A 27,573-nucleotide genomic window follows, 5' to 3' on the forward strand; every position below is an offset into this window, starting at 1 on the left:
TGACATTCAATTCCAGCATCCTTAATGAACTGAAAGAATTACTGGATTTATTATCGAGAAATTAAAGTGATTGACTGGAATCAATAGAAGAAATTCTTGATTGTTTCAACATGATTATTTCATCCATATTTGCTGCAGTTTAACCAGCAGGTGGCTAAGCACCACATGGTTGTTCACTCACTCTTCCTTCCCAGTGTTGCTGGGGGAGAGAATCAAAAAGAAAAAAATGAAGTAGAACTCACAGTTTGAGATAAAACTATTTATCAAAGTAAAGGAAAAAATAATAATTATGACAAACATATAAAGATATATAAATGTATATAACGAATGATGCACAAACAATTGCTCACCACTCCAGACTGACACCCAGCTAGCCCCTGAGCAGTGGAAGAGAGTGAGATGAACTCCCACCCCCTTCAAAACTCCTTCTTATGATGTCGTATGGTATGGAATATCCCGATGGCCAGTTTAAGACAGCTGTCCTAATTCTGTTTCCTCCCAGCTCCTTGGACCCTTCTCTGTGAATGGCTTTGGCTCTGCACAACACTGATGAGCAGCAACTATAAACATTGGTGTGTTATCAACATCATTTTTCTCTTAGCAGCAAAACATAGCATCATAACAGATACTCTGAAGAATTATAACCCAACTTATGAAACTAAGACAATATTAATGCCTTATTCCATACCATTTACATCACTGCCCCACAGTTTCTACACATCTAATTACTAATTTCTACACATCTACACAACTAATTACTATCACTTATCTTCCTTACTGACATATGTACACACTTATTATTCCTCTGGTCTATGGGCCATCCGTGTAAATTCTCCATGGTATTCATTTAGTTCATAATTTTGGGCTCGCATCTGTCATACATATGAAGAGCGTGCGTGTGTATGAATGCATCTCATATTTCTGTAAATAGATGTAAACATTTAAACATAGCTGTATGCATGCAAAAACACTTATCTGCAAAAATGTAAGATAAAGATCAATAAAACATACTGAAAAATATTTTGATTTTAAAGTCAAAATGATAATTTAGAGCCAGGTGCTGACTATGAGAAATATAATTTCATAAAAACCAAAACATACCTGATAAAAATTGGGCCAGAAAGTGCTAATTGCCAGTTCTGCTCTGTTCCAAGTACTAGTAGTAGATGTGTTCCAGACTGGGTTACCGATAGGTCCATCGTTAACTTTCACATACACATTCAAAGTGCCAGGGCTAGATCCACTCTTGCTTGAAACATAATAGTGGAAATCAATACAATGCGTATCATTTTCTTTTAGATGGGGCATCAGGAGGTGAGCTTTCTGTCCTGCATATCTCCCAGATGTATTCACCAACATGAAAGAACCTGCAAAACAAAGTCGCTATTTCAATTTCTCATTATTTCACCTTCCATTTCTGTTACAGTAATCTGTAACTAAGGCATCATTTAAAAATAATTTTTTAACTTGCTTCTAGTAATATGGAATCATAGAATCACTCAGGCTGGAAAAGACCTTAAAGATTATCGAGTCCACCCACAACCTAACCATACTACCCATACTACTTTTTTTTTTAACAACCCTCTGCTAAATCATGTCCCTGAGCACCACATCTAAATGGTTTTTAAACACATCCAGGGATGGCAGCTCAATCAATTCCCTGGGGAGTCTATTCCAGTCATATCACTATTCCATTCCATATCATTATAAACTGTATTTAACCTCAAATTGCTTTCAAGAATCTTAAGATTTTCAAGGCTAGTAAGTACTAGAATCCTTATTTTTCATGCAGAGAAAGAAAGAAAAAAAAAAAAGAAAAAAACATGTCATGATCAGCACTGCAGTAAATCTACAGATACTAGAAGAGAATCAGTCAGAGGTGGAAACTATTCAAGCACTTCTGTCTGCTTAGTCCAATTGAAATTGAGGACAGATGTGAGCACAGATGTTGGGATGCTGTATCTAATAGGGGTGCAGTTTAAAATGTTTTAGGCTCACTTCAGCTTATCAGCAGCTACTGCTTTTACTGATTAACTGTGGTCACAGAACCATAGAATTGCTCAGGTTGGACAAGAACTTAAAGATCATCAAGTCCAATCGCAACCTAACCATTCTACCCTAACTCTAACAACCCTCTGCTAATTCACGTCCCTGAGCATCACATCCAAGCAGCTTTTAAATAAATTCAGGGATGGTGACTCAACCACCTCCCTGGAGAGCCTATTCCAGCACTTAACAACCCCTTCTGTAAAGAAGTGTTTCCTGATATCCAACCTAAGCCTCTCCTGGCTTAGCTTGAGGCCATTTCCCTTCATCCTGTCACCTGTCACCAGTGAGAAGAGACCAACCCTGTTCTTGCTGCAATCACCTTTCAGATTTTGGAAGAGAGCAATAGCGTCTCCCCTCAGTCTCCTTTTCCACAGACTAAAGAACCCCAGTTCCTTCAGTGAAGGTCACTTGATTGTCTCCTGGCTTCAGGAGCTTAGAAAAGAAGGAAAACACCCAGCAAATTGGTTAAGTTCTACAGAAAAGAAAAAAAGCACGCAGGAGGAGGAGGTGTAATGTTACAATATTATCCACTCCAACAGCAAGAAGAAACGTAAAGGCATAGTCCACATGAAGTTACACTCAAACAACCCTCACATGAACATCTACTCAATTTATGGGCTCTTTTTCAGTGCCTGTTAATGTGTTTTATTGAGGTACACCATCAAAATAATCAATTTACACACCAGATTTGCAACTAAAAAACTAAAAAAGATATTCATATGTCTGTGTTGAACAAATCCAAAGCCAAAAGAGATAACTCAACTAATACATATGCTGTGATACCATAGAAGGAAGTAAAATTCAACAGGTCTACTTTCAAATGAGGATTTATCAACAGAACACAATTAAGATAGCAATAAAAAGGTATTTGAAACCCTGCACTTGTCATAAAAGTCAAAAGAAAACAGATATGTTAGAAAACAAATATGTTAGAGGCACATGCTATAAATGCATCATTAACTATTTTTGTAAAAACAGAAGCACAAACATTTCACAAACAGTTAATAAGAAACAACTTCTGACTTTTTCAGTTTGATGGGAATTGATGGTCTGGAATTTCAATCAGATGCATACTCCAATGTCATTTCTGGAAATGACATTTGAGTGCAAGTGTCTGGAGAACTTCAGTCCAGACCACACCTTCATCTTAATCATATTTAATAATGCAATAATACACTTTGCAGCTACCCTAAATTATTTATCAAGTATAACATCTAATTAATTTTCAATCAAGTCAAATAATAGATTTTCTCAAGTTTACAAAAACTGAAATGAAATGTGATTCAAAGGAATGTGAATGTTTTACCACCTAAAAGGTAAAATAGCATACTGGGATGAATGCTTATGCAATAGTAATGTAAGTCAATGTCACTAAATGTGCTTCTCCAATTAAAAACTCATACTACACTTAAAATTCATTTCATTTTTTAGTGTTCCTAATACTGGCTTTTCACACACTGCTAACAATTTGAGTTTTATTTTTAATTCAGCAGAAAGAAAGCCAAGTGCTTTTCTATGCAAGGATTGGTTTCTATGAGTTTCTGATTACACCATTCTTGAATCTACAGTCCGTACATACATCTACCACATTTTATTTTTTGCTGTGTTTCAGTTGTCTAAAATGTTGGAGGACCCAATGATGAGACAAGGAGAGCCTCCTTAGTATTCCAAATGCAGCAGCGAGAGTGGCATCCTTGCTCCTGGTCAGGGCTCAGAAAATAATGCTATTTATTACTTTTGCTGAATTTGCACACGTGCTCTCCCCCCATTTCAGTCTGTCAAACCAGTGCACCTCTTTCATGCAGCATTCCATCTGTGTTTTTAACTTGCAATACAAACATCTTCAAATACCTCAGCATAGAAAACACAGAATTAACTTCAGCAATAATACAATAAGAGAAGAACTATTTCCTTATTTTCATGTACACAGGAAACTAAAGTTAGCACTTTTCAATCTTTCCAATACTTTTCTTTAGTACACTGGTTCCTAAGATGTTTATGGTTTTGGGCTGATCAAAGTATAAAATCCTGCTGTGCTGGACTCTTAGATCCTGTTGTTCAATAATTAACTAGGATGCTGAAAGGTGAAGAATAAATCGACACCCAGCTAGAACAAGAGATATTCCTGTTCTATTACTAATAAGACATTTTCTCACCTTTAAAACACAACAGGTTTCAAATAAAATCCACAAAATTATTATCTGAGTACAAAAAGGAAGCAAACAAATTTTATTTTGTCTTATTGGTTTTTTCCTGCCTTAAAAGGCATGAAATAAAACTATATTCCTTCCAACACTTAGGATATGTTCTGTTATGAAGAATTTGGCAAGCTCTTTCTAGTCCACGAGATAAAGAGTAGGAGACAATCTAAACATATCCTTTTAATTGTTTGAACTCTGGACTGTATGAGAACACCATCAAACCCCACCTGAAGGTCTTCCTGGACAGTTTCCACTTACAAAGGTCTCACCAACCACCACTTTCAGAAGCTGAAGTTTCTCTTCTTCTAGCTCATCTATAGCAGGACGCTCATTCACACAAACACTGAACAAAGCTGTAAACTAAGACATTTGATCATCTAACAGTATGCTAAATCTAGAGTTAAGTAATCTGCCATTGCATGCTGTTTCAAACATAGTAACATCTGTCCTAAGCCTAAATACAGCCTCTAGACAGCACTTAAGGTAATATTTCTGAAGAAACCAGGCACGTACAAGATGGATACACGAACACTCAACTGTAAGATCCTGGCTTCAGAACAGAGAGCAACAGAAGAGCCTTCTTGCATCAAGTACGGGAGAGCTTCCCTGCATCAGAATGAAAATCCCACGTGCCTTGTACTTTCAGATATCTGATGTCAGTCCACTCAATGCACAGCCATTTCAAGCTAGCCAGGGAAGAAAAATCAAATGTAGATAGAACATCTTCAATATTACTCATCTCTGAAATTACATGCTTTCCTCAAGGTACAAGAATGTGTTCTGACCACCTGAAGTAGCTAGCACAGCCCTTCCGAAGATAAATGCTTAGGCCTTTTATAGAGGCCAGTAGGATGTGAAGCATTTGCATGGGAAGCCTTGAGTGCACCCAACCAGAAGCCTGTGGGCAAATCTAAATTTCAGAGGAAGTCATGAAAATTCTAAGGGTTTGAATAAAGTCAACCTGAAAGAAAACGAGTAATAAACAGTCATGAAAGCCCTTACTTGGTGCTTAACCCTTTATTGGCCCTTACTCTTGAAAGCCTACCATCTCATTAAAAAATTTAATCTGTTTTGTTTGGGCAGATTGGGCAGATTTTGTTTGGGCACCTCTTTTTCCCTTCACATGAACTCTGATACGTTCACTTCCAGAGATCAAAGTAGCATGTAACTCCTTACATTAGGTGAAAGTAAGAGAAAACTCTGTAAGATCTAGAGCAAAATAATGCACAACATATTAAAATTTGAGCCTGTTTCTACCTACTTTTATCTATGGATTTCCTCACAAGAAAGAAAAACAAACTATTAGGCATTAAAATGAAAAGGCATAATCATTAAAGACTATTAGGTGCATCTTACTTGAAACCACACAGTATGCGTAAAGGAAAAAAAAAGTGAATTGAAAGCATTAAAAATCTTTCTTACAGTTTTTTGTTGTTGTTTTTTTTTTTTTTCAAATCAACTTGTCTTCAATGTTAAATCATGTAGAAATTTTCTCTTACAGCTTTTACTATTGTCATCTGTTAAACTGATTGCTACAGTAATACTATGCCAGATGGATATAAACATCTAAAGCATGTGGAGAAACTCAATACACAAACACCTAATTTAGACTGAAAGAAAAAAAAAAAATAAAAAAGGAAAGAAAAAGAGTTCTCATCCATGAAAGGAAAAAAACTGACATAGCACTTGCTTTGCTAGAAGGCAGTAGCAAGATAATGGATAGGCTCCCCAGAATATGTATCTCACATTTGGGCATCTGACAAACACACTGCAAGAAATACATGTAGACATTCACTGGTTTATCTACTAGGTAACAATTGCCTGCAAGGGAACAGGAACTAGACTGGGATTCCAACAAGGCAACGCAAAGTTAAGATCAATTCAGTTCTCCACAGAAGACATGGCAAATATACATATTACTATAAATATGCTCCTTTTCACAGATGTAGTTCCCTAGTAGTAGTATCACATTTAAACACAATTTTCCTCAGTCAAAAAGTTCAAATGGGATTTTCTTGGGTGCAGCGCTTAACTCTATGTTTAGGAACTACATGCAAATTAGTAGTTCAAAACTACACACTTAAATCAAACAACTAAAACCTAAGGCAGCTAATAGAGCTCAATATTCATTAAATTCAGGCTTCTTTAATCCACATGCGTTAAAAGTCACAAAGTTTCTAATCATCCATATTTCATCATTTTACCCAGAGGGTTTAATTCAAGGAACTGGTGGATTTGCTATGCTTACTGCTGTTGTTTAGAATTCCTCATTGTGATAGTTCAGCAAATTCACTGAAACACCGATTCTAAAATGCAACACTGGAAAGAGACAACGCAGGCTAGATCTGGTCCCGAGTAAACAGGCAACTGAATATCCAGTAATTCTCATTATTAACATCAATGGAAATTTCCAGTGAGGCAAGCATAGAGAAAAATGAAAATCCTATAGTATTTATTCCACCAGCTATCTAGCAATGAATAGTATCATGACAGATCTTATTAGGGTTTTGTACACAAAAAGCTGCCCAAAAGATAGAATGACACAAGAACAGCAAAAAAATCCCAGTGTGTGTTTAAAAAAATATTCTGACAACTGGAAAAGCAATATACACTTCTACAAAAATGATGGAAATGGCACAAGAGAGATTTTCCAGTCACTTCTGTAAGTTTTCGCTGTGTCACACCACCTTGTTAAGAGATGCTTTTTAAACTCAGAATGACAAATGCAATGGAATTGAAAGCCGTATTGTTTTTCATGCATGAAGAAAATCTGACTCGGGAGCAAAGGAAGTTACTTTGTTGATTTTTCACAAGTCCTAAGCATGCTTGAACACAAATGATTAGTTTTCCTTCCTGACTGTAACAACAGACATAACCTACCCAGTAACTGGGATTTCACTGATAGAATAATAAACATAAGTAAAAACATACTGGAGTTTGACTTATGTAAACATCAGTGTTTGATGATTTTGGCTATCAATATTTGAAAACTGTGCTAAATGAAGTGGAAATTCTTATTTTAAGACTAGATGTATTACCTTACACCCTACAGGTAGGATGTACAGGCAGAAACCTATCTCCTTAAGGTCAGAAAATATTTAAAATACTCATTATCAAAATTTCTCTGATTAGGTAGATGTAAGCAGCATTCCCTAAATGCCCCGCTACAGTCAACTCACTACAGGTGGCTACCATGGCATCATTTCTACTGTGAGTTTACAGAACCAAAGATGACCATCAAAGACACTGGACTTTCTGGGCATGTGCAGATGAATTGCAAGGCTCAAGCATTGTGGGTCTTAACTTCAGGTAGAGCAAAGGCAATATCTGTTATCTGTATGGACCTCTCGAAAGCACTGCAGAAAGTGGACAAACTGAAATCTGATGACAGTCAGCTCTGGACTCTGAAGACAACAAACAGAAAACATTTTGTCTCTAGTATATTTTTTTTCCTACTATTTACTATGTTTTCAGATAAAGAAAGATACATTTTCAGGTAACGTCTGAAAGTCATGAAGTTGAAATTGATTTGAGAAGGCTCTCAAAGCATGGCTAACAGTTCATGAAGAACTAGCAATTTCTACTTAGATACAACACCTCCAGATGCCACGCTGTAGAGAAAATGCACATAAAAATCAGTAAAGCTTCATTTGAACTGGCAAAAACAGGGGGTGCCAGAGCACACCAGTTGAAAATCTTCCTTCTGCTGCCTCAACTAATATCCATCAATTCTGTTATTCATCTTATATTAATTTTTCAGATGAATTGTCAGCCTTCTCTTGAGCACTGTCCCACATTAAACTTTGTATTGTAATCATTATCAATCCTAACAACAAATATGATCAACCTAACTTTTAAGATATTTCTTTCACATTTTAAATGCCTGAAACTCTTGAGAAAAAAAAAAGTGTTAAACAACTTCAGCATAAATCCTGTACACTGTCAGAAAAGTGAATCAATCCACTTTTACCAAAACATATATACATATACACAATACATATACGCAAAACTATAAGCCTAATAGGTCTGATAATTCTTTCATCATATACAATTTCTTCAATTTTTTCCTCATCTACTATGCATAGACACATCTTCAATTATTTTGTTACAGTTTCATCAAATACAAACATGAAATCACATATTTCTGAGTCACGTATTTCTGCCATCACTTTTGCAATAGCCAGTAATGTCTAAAAGATCTGTTTTCTGAAGAATGCTGTTTTTCTAACCTTTTTCAGTATTTAATGAATTCCTCTGTTTGTCCTATAATCTGCGTTCTGTTTCCTTCATGACTTTTCTATATTTTCAAACATTACACGGATATTTGGAAAGCTGTTTCTTATATGACTAACATTACCTCTTCATAAAAAGCAAGCAACATATAGAAAGTCCTTACGAAGTTCAGAAGCTGTTGAAGAAAACAACTGCTTATGGACAAATTTAAACAGATCTATCTGAAGTTTCAGATTGAATTTCTGAACCAATCGTGTTTAAACAAAAAGTAAAAAGCAAAGTAAGAAAAGGCAAATAGTCTACATGTTGGAGTACACTGTGTACTAATTAGCACAAATAAAAATATTCCCTGGTGGATGGTTAACTTGAGAACAAAAACATGAAAGTCATAGGTGAAGAAAAGAAAATGAAGTGAGGGAGACTGGGATGAGACGTATTAGGGAAAAAAAATCAAAAAAATTTATGACAGAAGGGAAAAAAAAAATCCTAGTCTGGTTAAAATGCTATCCAGAAGCATCTCCCTGGGACTAGAAAAGACAAGTTCAGGTTGATTGAGTATTCTGTAGACAAAACAGATAGACATTCAAAATAATCAATTTCTATTAACCAGAGCTAGAGAACAATAGTGATCCTTCCATAGTTTCCTTCATATAAAATATCATGAAAACATACTGGACTAATTTCTACCCTCAAGCTTGAAGCAAGACAGCCTTTAGCATGGGGGACAGTGTGCATCCAAGATGAAAGTGTAAGGTGTACTCCCTTATGAGGTTGTCACAGTAGATACTCCCAACACTTCTTTTATGTAAATACACTAACACAAGAAGGACAAAGATCATTCTTCGAATATAGACATCCAAACTAGAATAAATCTCCAGTGAAAATAAGCCCAACTCCTTCAACCTTTCTTCAAAGGAGGGATGCTAGAGCTTTTTGATCACCTTTGCAGACCTCGTCTGGACCTGCTCCAACAGCTCCACATCCCTCTTGTGCTACTCTAAGACGAGACCTCACAAAGGCAGAGCAGAGGACAATCCCCTCCCTCTCCCTGCTTGCCACTCCACTTTCGATGCAGATCAGGACACAGCTGGCTTTCTGCACTGCAAGCATGCACTGCTGGCTCATGTCAAACTCTTCATCCACCAGAACTCCCAGTCCTTCTCAGCAGGGATGCTCTCAATGAGTTCTTCTCCCAGTCCATACTCATATCTGGGACTGCCTCAACCTGAGAGCAACGCATTGCACTTGGCCTTGTTAAATCTCATTAGATTCCCTCATGCCCACTTTTCAAGCGTGTCCAGGTCCGTCTTGATGGTGTCCCTCTTTTCTATTGTGTCAACAACAGACTGTTGATTTGGAATGAAAGTTACTGTGGGCTATGTATAAAACAAAGACAGGAAAAAGAAATATCATTTGAACTCCAAATCCACTTGTGAAAGCAACTTGATTTATTTTATTTTTTAAGCAGGAAACAATTTGATTTGCCTGAACACAAAGGAAATCCAATTACAGGCTAACCCTCCCTTAGTTTGGAAGTATAGTGAGGGTAAAGTCTCAAAGCAGTCAAGCTACTCTGCATACAAGCCACAGTCACTCAGGAAACACTCTGGCAGCCAACTTGTCATGGTTTACAACTGCCTGGGAGTGCTTTTTGTTTGTTTGTTTCTTTTTCAGGAACTATGCACTGCAGTTGGCAAATTTGGCATGAAACAACATTTTTGTTTGTTTTAATTATCGTGAGATCCCTCATCCTATGTTAGGCCTGATAAGGTCTGCTAGCTCTACCAGCCCTAGCAACAGCTTCTGTAAGCAGCAAAAACCATGCTAGAAATTGTAAAAGCAGTAAACTGATTTATAAAAGCTACACACTGGATCTTTCTTAAAGCTGACCTAACATGTTTTTGTGTTGGTTTTTTTTTTTTTTTACCAGCTATAACATCTTCAACTTTTATGCTATGACTGCATCTCAGACATGCTAGAGCTTTGATGCAGACCTGTCTGCACCTCTTTTTTAAAGCAAATGCACCAAAAATACCAAACAGGCTTTGAAGAAGCTATGTTTTATTATAAGATAAAACTTGAACAAACTTTCTTCTGTTTGAAAACCTAGCTTCTTCAGGTGAAAGAGATAAAATGCAGACATTTGAAAACAAGCATCTTTTCTGCCCAACTTTATCTTTGCAACAGGGGCCCTTTCCATCAGACCAGCTTTTCACACCAGTAACTTTGAATAGCTCTACTTGTTCTCCCTCAGGTCAACAGAAAAATCTCCCCTTTTCATCATCTCTGACCTGTCTTTGTGCCTGTTCCCCATTATTCTAAAAAACCTCTGCAGGTGCAAGCTCTCCAGTCTATCATCTATCATTGCCCCATTCTTCCCTGGAAAAGCATCATCCATGGTCAGGTGTTCTCTAAAAAGAAATCTTCCTCTCCCTTTCAAAGGACTGCACCTAACCAAAAAAACATGTAGCTACCAATGATGGAATTTCATAGCATATAACATACAAAAATTAGTTTTAGAAGATACTCTGAACCACTATGTTATTTGTCACACACAGAATGACAAAATGTGCATGGAAGTTTTTTACATGTTCTTTCTGCTTGCGAGATAATAGGATGGAGTCACCAGCACACACATGGAAAGCTGGCCTCATGGATCAACAGAGACAAAAAAACCAGTGCCTTTACCAGCATTACTGGTAAAGGTGCTGGTGAACTGGTAAAATTGGTGAACATATATGGAATTCACACAAACAGCATGGACAGCACTATCCTGGTCCTCCCCTCCACTTAACAGAGACTGAAGTTTGGTAATGGCTTGTACTCCCCAGCCCACAGGTGCTGGCTCCAGACCCAAAAGCCCTCAGTGTTTACCATCCCGCACCAGTTGCTGGGACTCAAAACCTCTACACCACCCCCTGGTTGGTTTGGCTTGAAGTTCGTGAGTATTCCCAAACACACTCAAGACACAACATGCAGGCACATATAAAATGGTTTTAAAAAAAAATCATTTAATAAAGCCACAGGGCAGAGTGCAGTACAGCACCAGGCATGGTCACACAAGAATACCAGGTAATCAGCTATCCACTTTTGATGAGCCTTTTTTTATCCCTCCATCACTTCATTTTCCCATGTTGGTTCCTCCCAAACCCAGCTACATCTCTGCCATCAGCCACCACATTAGAGGTCACACATGCAGTGAGGGCAGCAAGAAAAAATACTAAGCCATGTTTCCCATGATTCCTTTACCTATCACATTTTATTGTAATTTGATATCCAAAGAACAAGACAGCTTCTTTTGCCACTGAATATAAATACCTCTTAAGCTAAATATCACATACCAACAATTAATGCTATAGCCCAGGAAGTCTCCTTTTATAAGCACGCTCTCTGTTACAGTACAACAATATTAGTCTATTTTTGTAAACCATTCAGCTCTGCAATTCAGCATTAAAGAAGTAATACCCAGGAGATAAACTGACATCAGTTTTAGCTATTTAAGGTGAGCTCCCAGGTACTCTTCAGGTAAAAGCTTTAGGGAAGTAAAAATAATATCAGGGTGTGGGAAAACATGGGTTGACACTGCATGTTGACCTTATTGAAAAGGACTATATCCAAGAATAGGGTTAAGTGCTATTGGTACGCTTCTCCCTTCCCAGAGACAGATTGAAAGGTTTGCTAAATACAGAGGTTAACATAAAAAGCTTCCCAATGCCCAGAGACAGTGAGCTTTACAGTTTTAAGAGAAATTCAATTTTTGTTTCAGCTATAGGTTGCTGGGTTAATGTTTGACTAACGATCATAACTATGCATACTCTGCAAAATTCTAGATTACCTCAGCAATAAGTTGCTTTTCAGTTAAAAACTGTCATTTCTGTGTAACTGACATGTACTTTCTGCACGTAGTATTCTCTGGAAAAGTAATGCCACCTGCCCGATGGCCAATTTCCCAGCTACTGATAAAGGCAAATTGTCACCATAACACTGTCAGGTGTGTGAAACTACTACTAAGGCATTGCTCTGGTTTAGATTCTGCAGTAACAGTGCATGCAAACCATCCATCTTTTCATTTCCACTTCCAGAGGCACCAAATGCCTGACAGTCTGTCACAGACCTGTAATACAGAAAACAAAACACTGATGCTGCCCACAGCACCAAATCCCACCACTATACAGAGCCTTCTGAAATCTTGTTTGACATATCAGTAATTTTAGGAGCATATTAGCCTCATGGGCCATTCTCTTAGTGGAGTAATTTACTCCTAGTTTTACTAGATTCCACAAAGATAACTCACAAGAAATCTACCATATCCATCAAAGACTAGGGTGGAATAAAAAAAAAAAAAAAAAAAGAACAGACTACAATGTAGTGTTTAACCTTTCCTTTTGAATCAAAGCAACCATCTTTTTCTCATTTGTACATTCTTTTGAAAGCTCTCTTAGCATGGATCACATACAGCATAAATTATTTTATTTCCTTCTTTATTTTTGTAAAAAATACTGCCCAGCAATTAGAAGTTCACAGTCTAAGTACAATCAGAGATGCTTCTCCAAAAGATACTTCTATTTCTGGTTTGCTTTTCCGAATCACTTAATGATGCTACAGAACACAACCCCTGCTAACCTACAAATGATTTTAGATCAGCACTTACAGCATTTCTCCCCAAGGAAGCATTGCTGAGACCTTAGCTAGGGCTTGTGGAGGAAACTGTTCAGCATACAAGGGCCCGTGTTTGGCTGAAAAGTGTCACAGCTCAGGACCTTGAGCCTCAGCTCCCCCAGGAAGCCCTAAGAGGCATCAGCACAAAGGTGACTGCCTGCCCTTTGGCAACTACAAGAGAGCTTATGCTTTAATGGAAAAGGTACTGCACTTTCTCAGCTATGCACATCAGCTATTTACCTTTTATTGTCTCATAGCAATCAGTGTGCACAGTCAAACCTATATTATAACAATATAAAAAGCTTTAAAAATGCTATAATAGGATACACAATTAGGGCTTGTAAATTATAAAATGACAACAAAAATAAAAACCCTATCGAGTTTCAAAATCTTTTTTTTTTAAATGGAATTTAACTCATTTACATCAGGATCCATGTATGTGCGTGAATATGTCACAGCTTGAAATGTAACAATAGTTGGACTTGCCCGGTACAGTAATCAGGTACCCATTACATCTCCATTCCTGGATGTCTGTCTTTTTTTTTTTTAAAAAAAAAAAAGATCTACCACAGAAGCAGCTCATGTTATTTTCTAAAAATTGGCAGATAAAGATGCATTTGTCTTAGGCTTCCTCCTCCTCTAGAGATTCCATTAAAATTAACGATGATAGAGACAAAAATGATGTATCTTAGATGTTCTGATTTCTTCTTTCCTCTGTGGCTTACAAATTCCAAAGCAAGTAAAATTACAGGGACATGTGTTACCAAGAGTCTATGTTAAATGGCAGGGTTACAGACTTAGATAAAAGCATTTCAGCACATAAGCTATTCTTATAAAAAAAAAGAAGAAGAATTTAATATACAATGATTTTAACTAAAGAATATAATTTTGATTTTAATTCCACAAACTTGAAATCTCTAAAATAAAACCTTTTTCATAAAAAAGCCAAACAATTTTATGGCTTCCAGGAACAAAAAAGACTTTCTCTTGGCTATTTTATTCTGGACATGTTGGCCAGTACAGTAGAATCTATTTTTAGAGGCTCTTATCTAGAACAGATTACGTCACAGACTACATCACAAAGAATGAATGCTGTGCAGGTTGCCACTTTATCTGTGCTTATTTATACAATACTTTACTTCCCTATGGAAACAGGCAGACATTCCAAACCATCTGAATACTGATAATGCAGGAATTTCACTTCTTGTTCTTTTAAAGAGACTTTTCCCAAGTCCCACTTTTAAGTTTTGTACCACTACAGCTATTTTCAATGTCCTTGTTAGTATCAACTTGGATCCACCTTAAATACAGAAAACATTCCTAAATTGTTCTACCAGAATGCATAATGAAAATAACATACATACTTATCTCAGAAAAAGACATATCATTACGGTAAGGTTTTGTTTTTTTTTTTAATGTGTGCAGCCCCAGTGAGGATACTGCTTGATATCCCTTTTTTCCTCATGCCAATGTGCTGGAGATGTATTTAAAATACTAGCTTGGGCCTGATTCTTCACTGAAATAAGTGTTCCAGTTCTCATCATTCATGATCCCAGGAACTCGACTGTCACTGCAGAGAACAATGAGGTTGATGCTTTTTCAAAAAAGAAAGCGTAAGACTCTAATTAACCAGAAAGCTTAAGCATGTGGTTAAGAATTATTCAGAAAAGCACTTAGATATTTAACTTGACTTCAACAGGATTAAAAATTGAGAAGGTACTTACATAATATTTCTGCATGGTGCTTTCTGTAGTCATAACTTAGAGCTATTGCAAGGGCCTGATGTTTCACACCCTCTTTAAAAAATGTTAACTGAAATATCATTCATTGTCTTTAAGGATACAATTTTCAGATATGCCTGATTGGGAAAACCTGGAGCTGATTTCATGAGAACTAACTTGTCAATAGAATACAGTACCTTAAGACAGCAATTTAGAAGCCACAAGCTGTAAAATTATATTAGCACAAAAATATACTGCACATATTTAGTAGAGTATCTGAATGAACTCTTGCCCCCAAGAAGCAAGCACTAATTAATTCAGCAAAACTCTGTCCTGAAACTACTTTTTGAACAGTATTTAGGCGTTTCTCAGCAGACCTGTAGCTCCCAAATGAGCTAGAGTCAATGAGCCATGCAGAACCATATTCAGTGAGTGAATTGTATGGTGTTTTCTAAGAGTGTCTAGTGGTCCATAAAAACATTAAGGCTTGGTAAGAGTGATTAAGTCAAAAAGAGTCCGGACAACGCTGACTTAAACTCCTGAAAATTTTTATCAAGCCTAGATTTTAATCTAGACGTTAAATATTAAAACTGAAATGAACAGTTGGAAATTTCAATCATTCTGAGGCAGCAAGAAGGATGACTGTTTTCAATGTTGTCACAGGGGAATGTATATTTACATGTATTTTAAAGATACTGTAGGATAAAGAAAAATGAAATGAAAAGATAACAAATACTCTGCCCTTTTCTTCTTTCACAATATTCTCTTTCAAGTTTCTAGGTTGAAATTTGGACATGAAAGCAGAAATGACCAGATTACACTACTCAAAACTAGGGAATAAAAGTGATGCCTTTAGATCTCCTTGCCCCTTTCTGCAATAATTTAAGGCAGTTAACCCTCATGACACAAGCTGCTTCTCCACGCTGCCCGTGGGGATGCTTCTCCTCTCTGAGAACTGCTGTCCCAGTGGGGCAGTTCCGACTCTCCCCATGTTATGAATGTACAGCATACCCTTACTCCCTCACAAGGCTCCCTACTCCCACTGCCTCTAACTCCAAAATCCAACTCCAACCGAAGACACCATCTGAGAGAGAGTATATCCTCTGCATCCCCTGACCACAGAATTGCAGGAGCTGGAAAGGACCTCTGGAGATCAGTGAGTCCAATTCCCTGCTAAAGCAGGATCTCTACAGCACATCACAAAGGAAAGCATCCAGGCAGTTTTTTATTATCTCCAGAGAAGGAGACTCCACAACCTCTTTGGGCAGCCTATTTCACTGCTCTGACACCATAAATCATTCCCATGGCAGCTTTCAGAGCTGCTTGCTGAGAAAGCCCCAAGTCATCATATAAAGGTGCTGCTCTTTCCTTCCTTCTCCTGGGTGCGATGGTGGGAGGACAAAAAAGCATCACACTGGGCTGAGTCCCCCAGTGCTCAGGGGAGATGCTAGGAGTCCAAGGCTGCTCAAAGTCTCAAGGGAGAGAGTAAAGAATCTGTGTTTTCCTGTGCAGTAGGACAGACCCTGACTCGGGACAGGGGCATGAAATGGGCGGCAGCCAGCCCCTGCAACATGCCCACTAGGTCGTCAGCCTACACTTAGACAAGAAAGGAAGACATGGTTACATGTGACACGCTTACTGCCTGCCTCTTTCCCTTTCCTCCCTACTCCTAGGATGTTACACATATTTCATTGACTTATTTACTTTTTTAAATGCCCCTTTCAACTGTTTCCTTTATGTAGGGGTTGTTGAAACACTGCTGAGCAGCGGCCCTTGCTGGCATACCACCAGCACCCTGTCCCCGTGCCAACATGCTGCAGCGGGGAGCTCAAGGCTGACCGCAGCAATGATAGCTGCAGCAGGGCTTTAACACAACTATGCTTTAATATTTCTGCCTGTCACTCATCATTAATGTGTTTCACATCAATAGCTTTTTACTTCTACCCCCTTATATTAAAAGCAAATTGCTCTGTACAAGCAGGCAGCCTTAAGCTAAGCCATGTATCTAGGTAACCAAGAAAACAAGCTATGCAAGAAACAGGCTTGTTGTAGGTATGCCATACCACTGACTAATGGCTCCGTATGGTTAACATTTAATTAAAAAATTAGTTTTTAAACTGACTTATATTTATTGTGGTCTGACTGTAGTCTAGTTTGTTTGACTAAAATATGATCTTAAGTCTAAACTCCATTAAATTTCCCGTCATTGTCTGGAAGCATGAATCATATTAATGTGATTTCTGAAATACTGCAGATCTTTTTTGTTATTTTCAAAGCCTGCTTCACATAACCAAATAAACTATACTTCAGTAGCATTTAATGAGACAAAAATCTTCAGAAATGTTATGAAACATTATCATAATGAACCAGATTACATGAAAACATTAAAGGAAAATTGAAAATGCTAAAATGAATAATTGCTAGACTCAATTATCCTTTACAATATAATAAATACTTAGTGTTTCATTTAGACTACAACTTGGTGTCAAAAGCAGGAACACAAAACACACTGACATAAATTGATTTTCAGGAAAGTAACTGAATCACTTGGCTTTACCAAGAGACTATAGAATTCATTCCCCTTTTCCCATCTCATTTGCCGCCTCCTCCTTTTGCCAAACAATTATGTTACATAAAGGAGTTGATGAGTTGGCTACTAATAAGCCCCTTTAGCCACCTTTTATGCAGATTTATTTTCAGAGTTTTTCAGTTACCACTGACTTCAGTTGTTAGTTTCCCATTTAGACATCTTAATTAAAAAAACAATAATAATAATAAAAGATCACCTCTTTCAATGAAATCACTCCAGAGAAAACATATCAGTGGCAGAACATATTCAAAATAAAAGTTTCATTTATAGCCCACATTTTTTTTATTGGCTACAATCACAAACTCTATCTATAGTTATAATACTTAACAAAGGTAAAAATAATACAGTCCCCATTTTCCAGTGATCTTTTCTGTGTATTAGACAGTACCTTGTGTATAGCAAAATCCAGATCTCAAGCTGGATATTCAAAGCAAAATGAGGATGGAATTGGAAAAGGAATATTCAAAAAGGAAAACAGCAAATAAAACTAAAAAAAAAAAAAAAAAAAAAACCAACAAAACAACGACAAACTTTTTGAAGTTGTTTTAGAAGTCAACTAGTTTTGAAGTAGATGACCTCTTTCCCAGCCTCCTTAAGAGTCCAAATTCCTGAGTTTCTACTTCAGAAAATAAACATCTGTCTTCTGTTCTTTCTTATCACCTACTGAACACAAGAGGAAAGTCGAGAATAGTCTACCAAAAAGCAAACACACACTTACATTAGTAGATGTCAGCAATCCTTTTCATATGTTATACAAGAACGCATTGTACAAGTTCAGAGATTAGGGTTTAAGAACACATTGAGAACATTTGAAATAATATCCTTGTAAGCATATTTCTTGGAGTGTGTGGATATTTTAAACAAATATTTTGAAACAGCCGACTGAGACACAGAAGTTGCCATGTGAAGCACAACAAATAGCTATGTGCTGAACACCATGTGGGCACAGAGCAATTTGTCAGGCTAATAAAGCTATGCTCTTTTTCACATTTTATTTGAAGTCCACACTGACTCACTAATTTAAAAAACTGATGGAAATCAATCCTCTTTTTATTTCTTTATGTAAGTCTCTCTATTACTTGAAATGTAGTTATTTTAAAAGAAACAAAACTTTCCAGGTAGGCAGCAACATCCTCTATTTCATGACACTTAAACTCGATTTTCTGCGCAGATTGCAATTCAACAGATGTCACCATATGATGAACAATTAATAGTTAAATGAACACAGGCTATTCCTACACCTTGCTCATATTTTCATAAGGCTTGTCATGATATAGGAGGTAAAACTCACCAGGCTTTAACAGAATGTAAGTTAATTTCCTGAAAGAATAATGGAAGGGAGATTTTTATTAAATCCTAATTACTTCTACTTCATTATCACTTCAGTAGGTGGACTGGGTGATATCATTACTGTAATGGAGGTCAGTGAGAATGAATCAGTTCTCTCACAAATATACTGCTTCTTCTCATCTTTTTACAATACTGTCACTTCTTCTTGTATTTCAGTAATAAATTTCACATAGGTCATAGTAGGAAAGTGAAAAAGCAATGACTGAAAAATGTCAGTGGTAGACAAGCTCTTACTGTCACTTTGGAAGAAGCTTCTTTCAGAACCTCTTCTAGCTTTAGTGGCTGATAATATTGCTAATACAGAGTAATTTAACTTCCACCTTGTTTGGCAGATGAGAAGAGCATGTAACAAATTCTCCTTGATTTCTCTGTACTCAAGGGTGAAAACTCGAATGTGCTCTGACGATGGCTACTTCAGGATCTACCTACGACTCTGCAAGTCTAGCTCAAGCAAAGAGACAGGAATAATCTTGAACTCTTTCTTTCATTTTCCTATTCATTCAATACATTTTAGAATGTAACAAGATCAGCAGCAAAAACTAACTGAAATGATTATGATTTATGAGCCTAGTTTCACTAATTTAAAATTCTTTAAACATGATTAGAAAAATTGCTGCCTGGAAACATCCTGAGTTAACATTTCATCTTTTCATAACTACTGTTTTCCAATCCTTCACAATAAAAAAGGAAGAAAGAAAGGCCTATGAAAAGAATCAAATCCTAGTATCAAATCCCTTTAAGAAACAACATCTGTAAGAAACTCCATATTTCTGCGACCAACTTTGATTCCTAGGGGATTATGTTTTTTGAATATAACATGGGTCACATTTTATTATTACTAATGTGAACCAGCAATTATTTCTGACTTACAAAATTCAACTTAAAATATTCACAATTTGCATGCCTAATTCTTAAGTTTTTAGAATTCCCTGTCATGCCACACTCTGTCCAAATATCCATTCTGAAGAAGTAAACTCATCAGTCCCTTCAGTTTCCTCCTCAGCAAGTTCAACTCCCAGTATGAAGCAACTCACTCTCTTTCTTTACTCGACTATATCAGTTGAAAGAATTACAGAATTGCCTGGGTCAAAAAAGTCCTCAAAGAGAGAAACTCATCGAATTTCAACCCTCCTGCTGTGTGCAGGGTCACCAACCATCAGACCAGGCTGCCCAGACCACATCCAGCCTGGCCTTGAATGCTTCTAGGAATGAGGCATCCACACCCTCTCTGGGATTCCTGTTCAGTGTGTCACACCCTCTGAGTGAAAAACTTTCTCCTAATATATAACCTAAACCTCCCCTGTCCCACCTGTGCTATCTGTCAAGCCATGTAAACAGTCATTCCCACTTCTGTTTATACACTCCCTTCAAGTACTGGAAGGGAATGCTCAGTACATTACCATGCTAATGAAGTAAATTGTTGAATTTTCCACTTTCCTTCACCTTGACTCCTGATTTCTTAATTTCTATTAATGGAATCCATAACCATCAGAATTTCTAGAATATATCATAAACATATACGTTCACACTGCCTGGTTTATCCTAACCTCATGTGTGTCAGATATATTGCTGTAAGATTGATGGAGCCTTCAAACGGAATTAGGATTTAATGGAAACTATAAAAACATTAACATCATTTGGCTAATCCAAACGTGATCAAGATCTTAAACTTGTCTGCTATGGATCCATCTGCTTACATCCATCAGTTATCCATCTGCCAGTTACATTTACTAATCTGCATATTAAAACTATCCTTTAGATGAACTAATTTTAAACTTGGGTTAAACAACAACAGTAACAAATATCTTCACAATATCAATTTTCTAACATGTAAAAAGTGTGATTGAGCAAAAACTTCAGCACTGTTATTCTCTATAGCATCATTTTTATTTCATGGAAACTAAAAAGATTGCTTTTTTACTTTTGCTTTTCAAAAGTAATATACTCATTCAAATCAATTAAAAAGAAAGAAAGAAAGAAAATCTGAAAATACTGAGTGAAAATGCTAGTGAAAATGTTGCCTAAGGGTCCTCAAACACCCAAGAAAATCACTACCAGGAAATTACTTTTTAATCAAGCATGAGGAAGAAAGCAGAAAATATTTTATTCCCCTCAACAATACAGCACATTTTTAAAGACAGAAAACACTGTTCAAACTTCAAGGGAGATGACATCCCCAGAAATATGTAAAAATTTTTAATATTTATCTTATATCAACAGGAAGACTAAATTCTGTATTTTTTTTCAGTATTTTATTGTTCCTTGCAAATTTCTAGCATAAAACATTTCATCGTTCTGCTATCATTTACTATTTTCCATCTGTTTCAGGCAGGAAAGAAAGTAAAGGTGAGCTATTTTCTCCCTTAAACTTTAATAAGGTTTCTAAAACCTTGACAAAAACCTGTAAAACCTGTAATCCTCAATCCTTCTCTGGTTCCTCTCTCTCTCTCTCTCTTTTTTTTTTTTTTTTTTAAGTGTCTGAGAGTAAGGGAAAAGGGATACTTAGTACTATAATTACTTAATGGCCTTAATACTTATGTAGCACCATTAAGTAGTATTTTAAGGTTGGGTGTGTCTTGAAAGCACACACAATATAATAATAGGGTAACATAAACATTCACTATTTTTAAAAATTACTTGGCATTTTAGTAGAAAAGCCAGTGGAAATAATTCTACTGATCAGCCTACAAAACATCTACATTTATATATTTTTTTCCTAATCTTTCTGCTTTGTTTTATAACAGAACCTCACACAAACATTTTGCAGCTTCTAGTCTCAAAACAGACAAATTGATCCTAGGTAAGAAGGGATTCCAGTGTCCTGCAGATCACCACCAAAGCCACTGAAACTTCAGATTGGTGTGCATGTATACCTGCATGCAGTTTCAATCATTAAAATTGAAGACTCAGAAATGGAGATTTAGAGATTTCAATTTTCAAAGCAAATCTTAGCCCTTCAAAAGAAATCTGCATAACAAAGAGAAGCAAGGCATTCTTGCTGCTCCAATTATTCACACAGTAAAATGTAAATGCTTAAGTTGACCTGGTAATACTTAGAAATATTTAAAAAAGAAAAAAGACAAGAAAAAAATAGTACTGTTGGCAAGTAACAAGATTACTAACATCATCCAAAATTGTAAAGAAAAACAATTCCAGAGAGAAGCCCTTAAACATGACATACCTGATATGATGCTCCATCTCTTGTTAAAGGTTAAAGAGGTGTACTTGGGCTTTCTGAAACCCAGGTACCTAATGAACGAACATGTTTACCAATTCTGCAATAATATAAAGTCTGTCTGAATAAGCTGACAGTTCCAGTGAGAAAGGTATGCAGCACACACACAAAAAAATAAAAAACAAAAAATAAAAAAATAAAAAATAAAAAATATAAAAAAATCAACATCTATCATCTTATCTGCATTGTTTCTAGAATATTTCTTTAGAGTAGCTGTTTATTTATGAGCACATCTATTCTCTAAAATGTTTGTGTTTTATCAGTGCTTCTTTTCATTCATTTCATTTCATTAAGGCCATTATTAATTTCAATGGAAGTTTGAGTTAGAAATGGAACACGGACTTCAAGTCAGCACTGATGTTTTAGAGTGGAAAGCAAAACACGCACACAGCTAAGAACCACAGAGTGAGTACATCTCAGCTGTATCTCACACTCTGCCACTGACTTATTATCTCAAGTGAGTCATGTAACCTCCCCAGGTCAATTAGACTGCCTGTAAATTATGTGGGATACCACACAGTCTCATGGTAGTTATGAGGTGTTTAGTCCTATAAGAACATTTGGCATTCTTAGATAAATACAAGTACAAACTTTATTACTGCCAGTTAACCAGAGATTAACTTACAAGAGGGCAATCTACACACTATGTGCCATTTGTGATTATTTTCTCCCAAATAGCCATCAGTGCTGAACATCGCCTTTCTCAATCCCCATGATGACTTTTTTTTTTCCCTCCATTTACAGGCTTGTACACTAACTATGCAAGGAAAAAGGCATGAAACAAGGACTGAAATTGTCAATTCACACAGAAGAACTAAAAAAAAATGGCGGTATGGCATCTTCAAAAATGAGTCACTGTCCCTGGAGGTGTTCAAGAAACATTTAGATGCTGAACTAAGGGAATGGTTTAGTGAGGAAATATTGGTGGTAGATAGATGGTTGGACTGGGTGATCTTGGAGGTCTTTTCCAGCCTTGGTGATTCAATGAAGATCACACAGGCCATGATGAAGAGATGTGCTTATACAGAACTGATTAGAACAAAAGAACTCTATGAAGGACTAGCATGGCAATGAATCAGTGATTAGGACAAGAAGATGCTACTTTGATGCCAGATGCCACTGTTTGGTGCCACCATTTTGACTTTCTTGAAGAAAGTAAAAATGATGTAGATAGCACCTAATGCTGAAGCTGACTTTGCTTTTGGATGTTAGGTCAGATGGCCTCCTCAGGTCCCCTGTCACCATGAATCATTCAATGAGTGCTGAGTGATAGACAGCTATCACTAACAATTTCCAATGGTATCTTGAAAAAAAAAACACATTAAACAGCACCAATAATCATTCTTACATGTTACAAATGCAATTTCAGTTTTTGACAAGACACAAAATTGCTGTGAGCACATACAGCTATAAACACCCCCTCATAACTTTGTTTCAGTAACAATAACAGTATTTACAATTTAGTAGACCTGAAAATGTTAAGAAATAAATTAGCTATACTACTAAAGATTGTCAAAATATAACCTCCCAAAGAGTAGCACTCCACTCCTCTACACATTATTCAGTATAGGAAACAAGTAATGTTTTGAACCTACATGACTCAAAACACAACATTAACTATGATCCTTCTTGGCTAAACTTTCCTTTTCTAAGCCTCACCCATACAACAAAGGGAATCTCCTTCATCTGTTTTCCTAAGGGATCTGTAATACTCTTTTTACATTGGAAAGAAAAACTTTGATGATGATGGGAATAGCTATAGTGGTAGCCAGAACATTGCTAACACAGACATCTCTATAAGTGACCCTTTGAAACTTCTTTAAAATACCACAATAGTGTTTCAAGTTCTTCAGCAACAGCAAAGTTAAATACTTGCACTGCATTTTGAATGTTTGCAGTACAACGGTTAGAGAGCCACTTCTACACGAATTTATGATCAGAAAGCTGGCAGAAGACATTTACCGTTACTCCAACAACTGTTGATCCTTCATCTACTGTAAGCAAAACCTTTTAAGTCCCTCTCTTAGACTTCATTCTACCGATAGATAAAGAAAACCAACTGAGATCAACTGATACAGTCTAACTTCAAAACAGAAGATAATAGCTGTGTGGTCCATCTCTTTTCTTAGGAAGGATGATCGCATAGTACCGGAAAACAGTAGCTGAAATAAGGTGAAATAAGGTGAAATAAGGTGAAATAAGGTGAAATAAGGAAGCCTTCTAAAAGCAGGAGCTACAGCACTCCATCTCAAAAGGCGAATGGAAGATGTTAAGGGATTTTTAAGATGGATTCATTTGACAGAAATAAGGATGGCCTTGTTTCAAGTTTAAATTGCTTCAGCAAAAAAGTAATGGAAAATAGCAGAAAAAAATGCTCTGGGATTATTAACATGCATTAGATTTGATTGAATATTAGCAAACAGTCTTCCAAGATCATAGTGGATTTCTGAAATGTCTCCTGTCCTACAAAAGTTGTTCCTGCAGCTATCAATTTTACCAACCACAGAACATACAAACCAAAATACAATCTTCACCTGCTTACCTGGCACAGATCTCTGGCTCCCACCACAAAATAAAAAAGGATAACATTTATTAACTGGAAGGTGTCTTGAACTAGACTCTAAAGCAGAGTACAGATGGACACAGCGCTCAGTGAAACAGCCCAACATCAATAGAATCGATCCAGCACATATGTTGACACTGTAAAATGAATGCACACTTTTTGTATAGAAACTGTAAAACAGTTTCAGCCCCAAATCAGACTAAGTGCATTACTACAATCCATATATGTCATGCAAGTTCTAAATATGTTGTCCAAGCAGCAGTCATCAAGGAGTTTTGTTTTATTTCAATACATTTATCTTCCAAGAGATATTCTATAAATTTCCTTCGATTTTTTTTTCAAGTTCACAAGAATATTTGAGGCAGATTGCTTTTTGATATAATAACAAAGTATGTACCAAATAAAGAAAAACAGTAATTATACTTCTAATTACTATGCTATAATTAAAATGTCTTGTATAACAAACTCCATAATTGTAGACAAACAATACCTGATGAGGGCAAAACTTCGTGTTATCTGCTGCTAATTTGCACTTAATTAGCAATCAAAAATTGCAGAAAGATTCTTCCAGTTTCCAGAAACATGCTTTTTCACAATTTAACCTTGAAATGGGAAGAAGCATGTGCTATGAAGCTTGCTATCAAGTACTGAAGAATGCCTTGGAATAAGGCAGACTGTAACATCATTTATCTTGAATGTAAGCAACACATCTGTGTGTTTGGAAGCCAAGTTAAATGGAATCTCTTCATGTGTTTATTTCAAAACCGAGGCAACTATCATGCTCAGAATATCCTGTGGCTCAGCAGATGTACTGAAAATAATCAATGTGGTTATATCCAATTGTTAGTCAGGCCTTCTGGATTGGAATGTATGCAGCCATAAATATTAATGCGTGCGCTTTTTTAGACCTATCTTCAAATGACCCATCAAATTTTCTATAAATGAGGAAAAACATAAAAGGAACACATTTTAATAGGCAAAGGGGAGCTCCAGCAACTATCAAGTAAAAAAGGATATCCCAGAATCCTTTAAGGAATTTGACAGTCTGTGCTTTCCTGGACTCTGCAACACTGATATGCTAAAATGCAGTATACCAACAAAACTTTAGTTAGGAAATAGATCTGTGAACACTGATAATGTGCAGTAAAAGCATCCAGAGTTGGAGGTAGCACAGAGAAATTTGGCACAGGATAACAAACATGACAGCTGGCACAAAGACTTAAGTCTGTGGCAAGCATATTCATCAGAATTTAGAGAATCACTATGAAGATTTTATGACCACAAAAATGTACAAAACTTAAATTATAAAAGGAGAATTAAATTCTTATAATTACGTACACTTTCCCAAGAAGCATTATGGCACACAAACTACAGAACAGAACAAGAAGAGAGTGTGAGGTTTTGTTACTTTAGCAATCTCCAACAAAAATGAACAATCCTTTTGGCAATTAAGTTTTGCCTTCCTTATGGAGTTCTTGTTTAATAATTCTAACATTTAAGAAATGGGACTTTTGTCAGGCTTTGACCTTACAATAGTATTGAAAGGCTCTCAAACTGGAGAAAAAAAAAAAAAAAAGGAAACATACAACGTGCAGCTTCATGATAAAAGAGGTCACTTGAAGATAAGCAGTCTACCTATTAGCACACAAAACAGTGGCCTGAAGTTATATAATTTCAGAAACACTTTTCTTCTTAATAAGAACAAAATTCAGCATTAGTGAAGGAAACCAAATTACCTAATATTAAACAAGAGGATTTTCTAGATTCCCTTACACAGGAGGGCTCTATTTGTCAAACACAACAGATAAATAATAGTGCTCTTAGTGGTTGAAGCATCGTTGCAGTATCAATTTTATTTCCATATTGTCAGTGGAGAATGAGCTTTTCCAAAACAGTATTTTCCCCTGCATGACAGTGGTATGAGTAAATAAAAGATCTCAGGGGATTTCTTTCCTGAAATTTTAAAGTCAAATTCATCAATGGGAAAGAAAAACACATTTTATGTCTGGATAATTTCACATGTGCATTGCTAGATATCTTCTAGGAGATATTTATTACAGATTTCAGATCCCAGAAGTGACCCACACGAAGACTTTTTTTTTATGACCATTTGCTGCTGAGTCAGAATATCACTGCTACTTAATGATAATAATCAGGTCGCAAGGGGGAGTGACTTCATAGAAAAGGATGCATCTAACCTATATCTCAGTACTGCATAAAGACAAACATGTCAGTTGTGCTTCTGATGCATCCAGCTTTAAGTAGAGATGAAGAATGAGGAGGAGGTTATCTCAAGGTTGCAAGGTTACTTGATGTGGATCACAGAATCACAGGATGCCAGGAATTAGAAGGGACCTCAAAAGATCATCTAAGACCAATCCCCCTGCCAGAGCACGAACACCTAGATTAAGTCACACAAGAACATGTCCAGGGGGGTTTTGAATGTCTCCAGAGAAGAAGACCCCACAGGATCTCCGAGCAGGCCATTCCAACATGTTCTGATGCACACCACCAGGGGAATACAATTACATCCTGCTGGTGCTATGCACCTGTGAAGACTACACCTAATACAAACTCATTTTGTACATGTGAAAGTCCTAAAGATTGACTTTAATGGTGAATAAATACCATATCCATTTTTGGTGGTTTTTTTCTTTTTTTGTTTCCTTATAGACTTCCAGAGAAGGTGAAACTGGCCTCAGTATTTTATGTTAAAAGTATAGTTAGAGGTAGACACTAAAACAATTAGCAGAGGCAATTTAAATTCAATAGGCATTTTAATATGCCCTTGGAAAATACAGTTTATCCTTACTGTAACTAATATAATAAACTTCTTATTGTATAATTGTTATTACTGATATGCTGGAAAGCAGAGGGGAAAAACTGCCATGCTCCCAGTAAAGCTGCTTATATTTTGCAAGCCATGGGAGTAAAATGCCTGAATGGATATTTTTCCACAAAAAGTAATTTCC

At 36.5% G+C, this 27,573-nt stretch overlaps 1 protein-coding gene across 11 annotated transcripts in view; it reads right to left on the reverse strand.

Annotated features, from left to right (window-relative positions):
• PTPRM (protein tyrosine phosphatase receptor type M) overlaps window positions 1-27,573 on the reverse strand; it is a 451,026-nt gene that overhangs the window by 309,318 nt on the left and 114,135 nt on the right. For all 11 annotated transcript variants that reach the window (XM_052703744.1, XM_052703741.1, XM_052703740.1 and 8 more), the window contains one exon: window positions 1,102-1,367. In XM_052703744.1, coding sequence (XP_052559704.1) covers window positions 1,102-1,367 — 266 coding nt within the window. The remainder of the gene's footprint in view (window positions 1-1,101; window positions 1,368-27,573) is intronic.

This window comes from Tympanuchus pallidicinctus, unplaced genomic scaffold (genome assembly GCF_026119805.1).
Source record: "Tympanuchus pallidicinctus isolate F22 unplaced genomic scaffold, pur_lepc_1.0 scaffold5, whole genome shotgun sequence".
Classification (NCBI taxonomy): domain Eukaryota; kingdom Metazoa; phylum Chordata; class Aves; order Galliformes; family Phasianidae; genus Tympanuchus; species Tympanuchus pallidicinctus.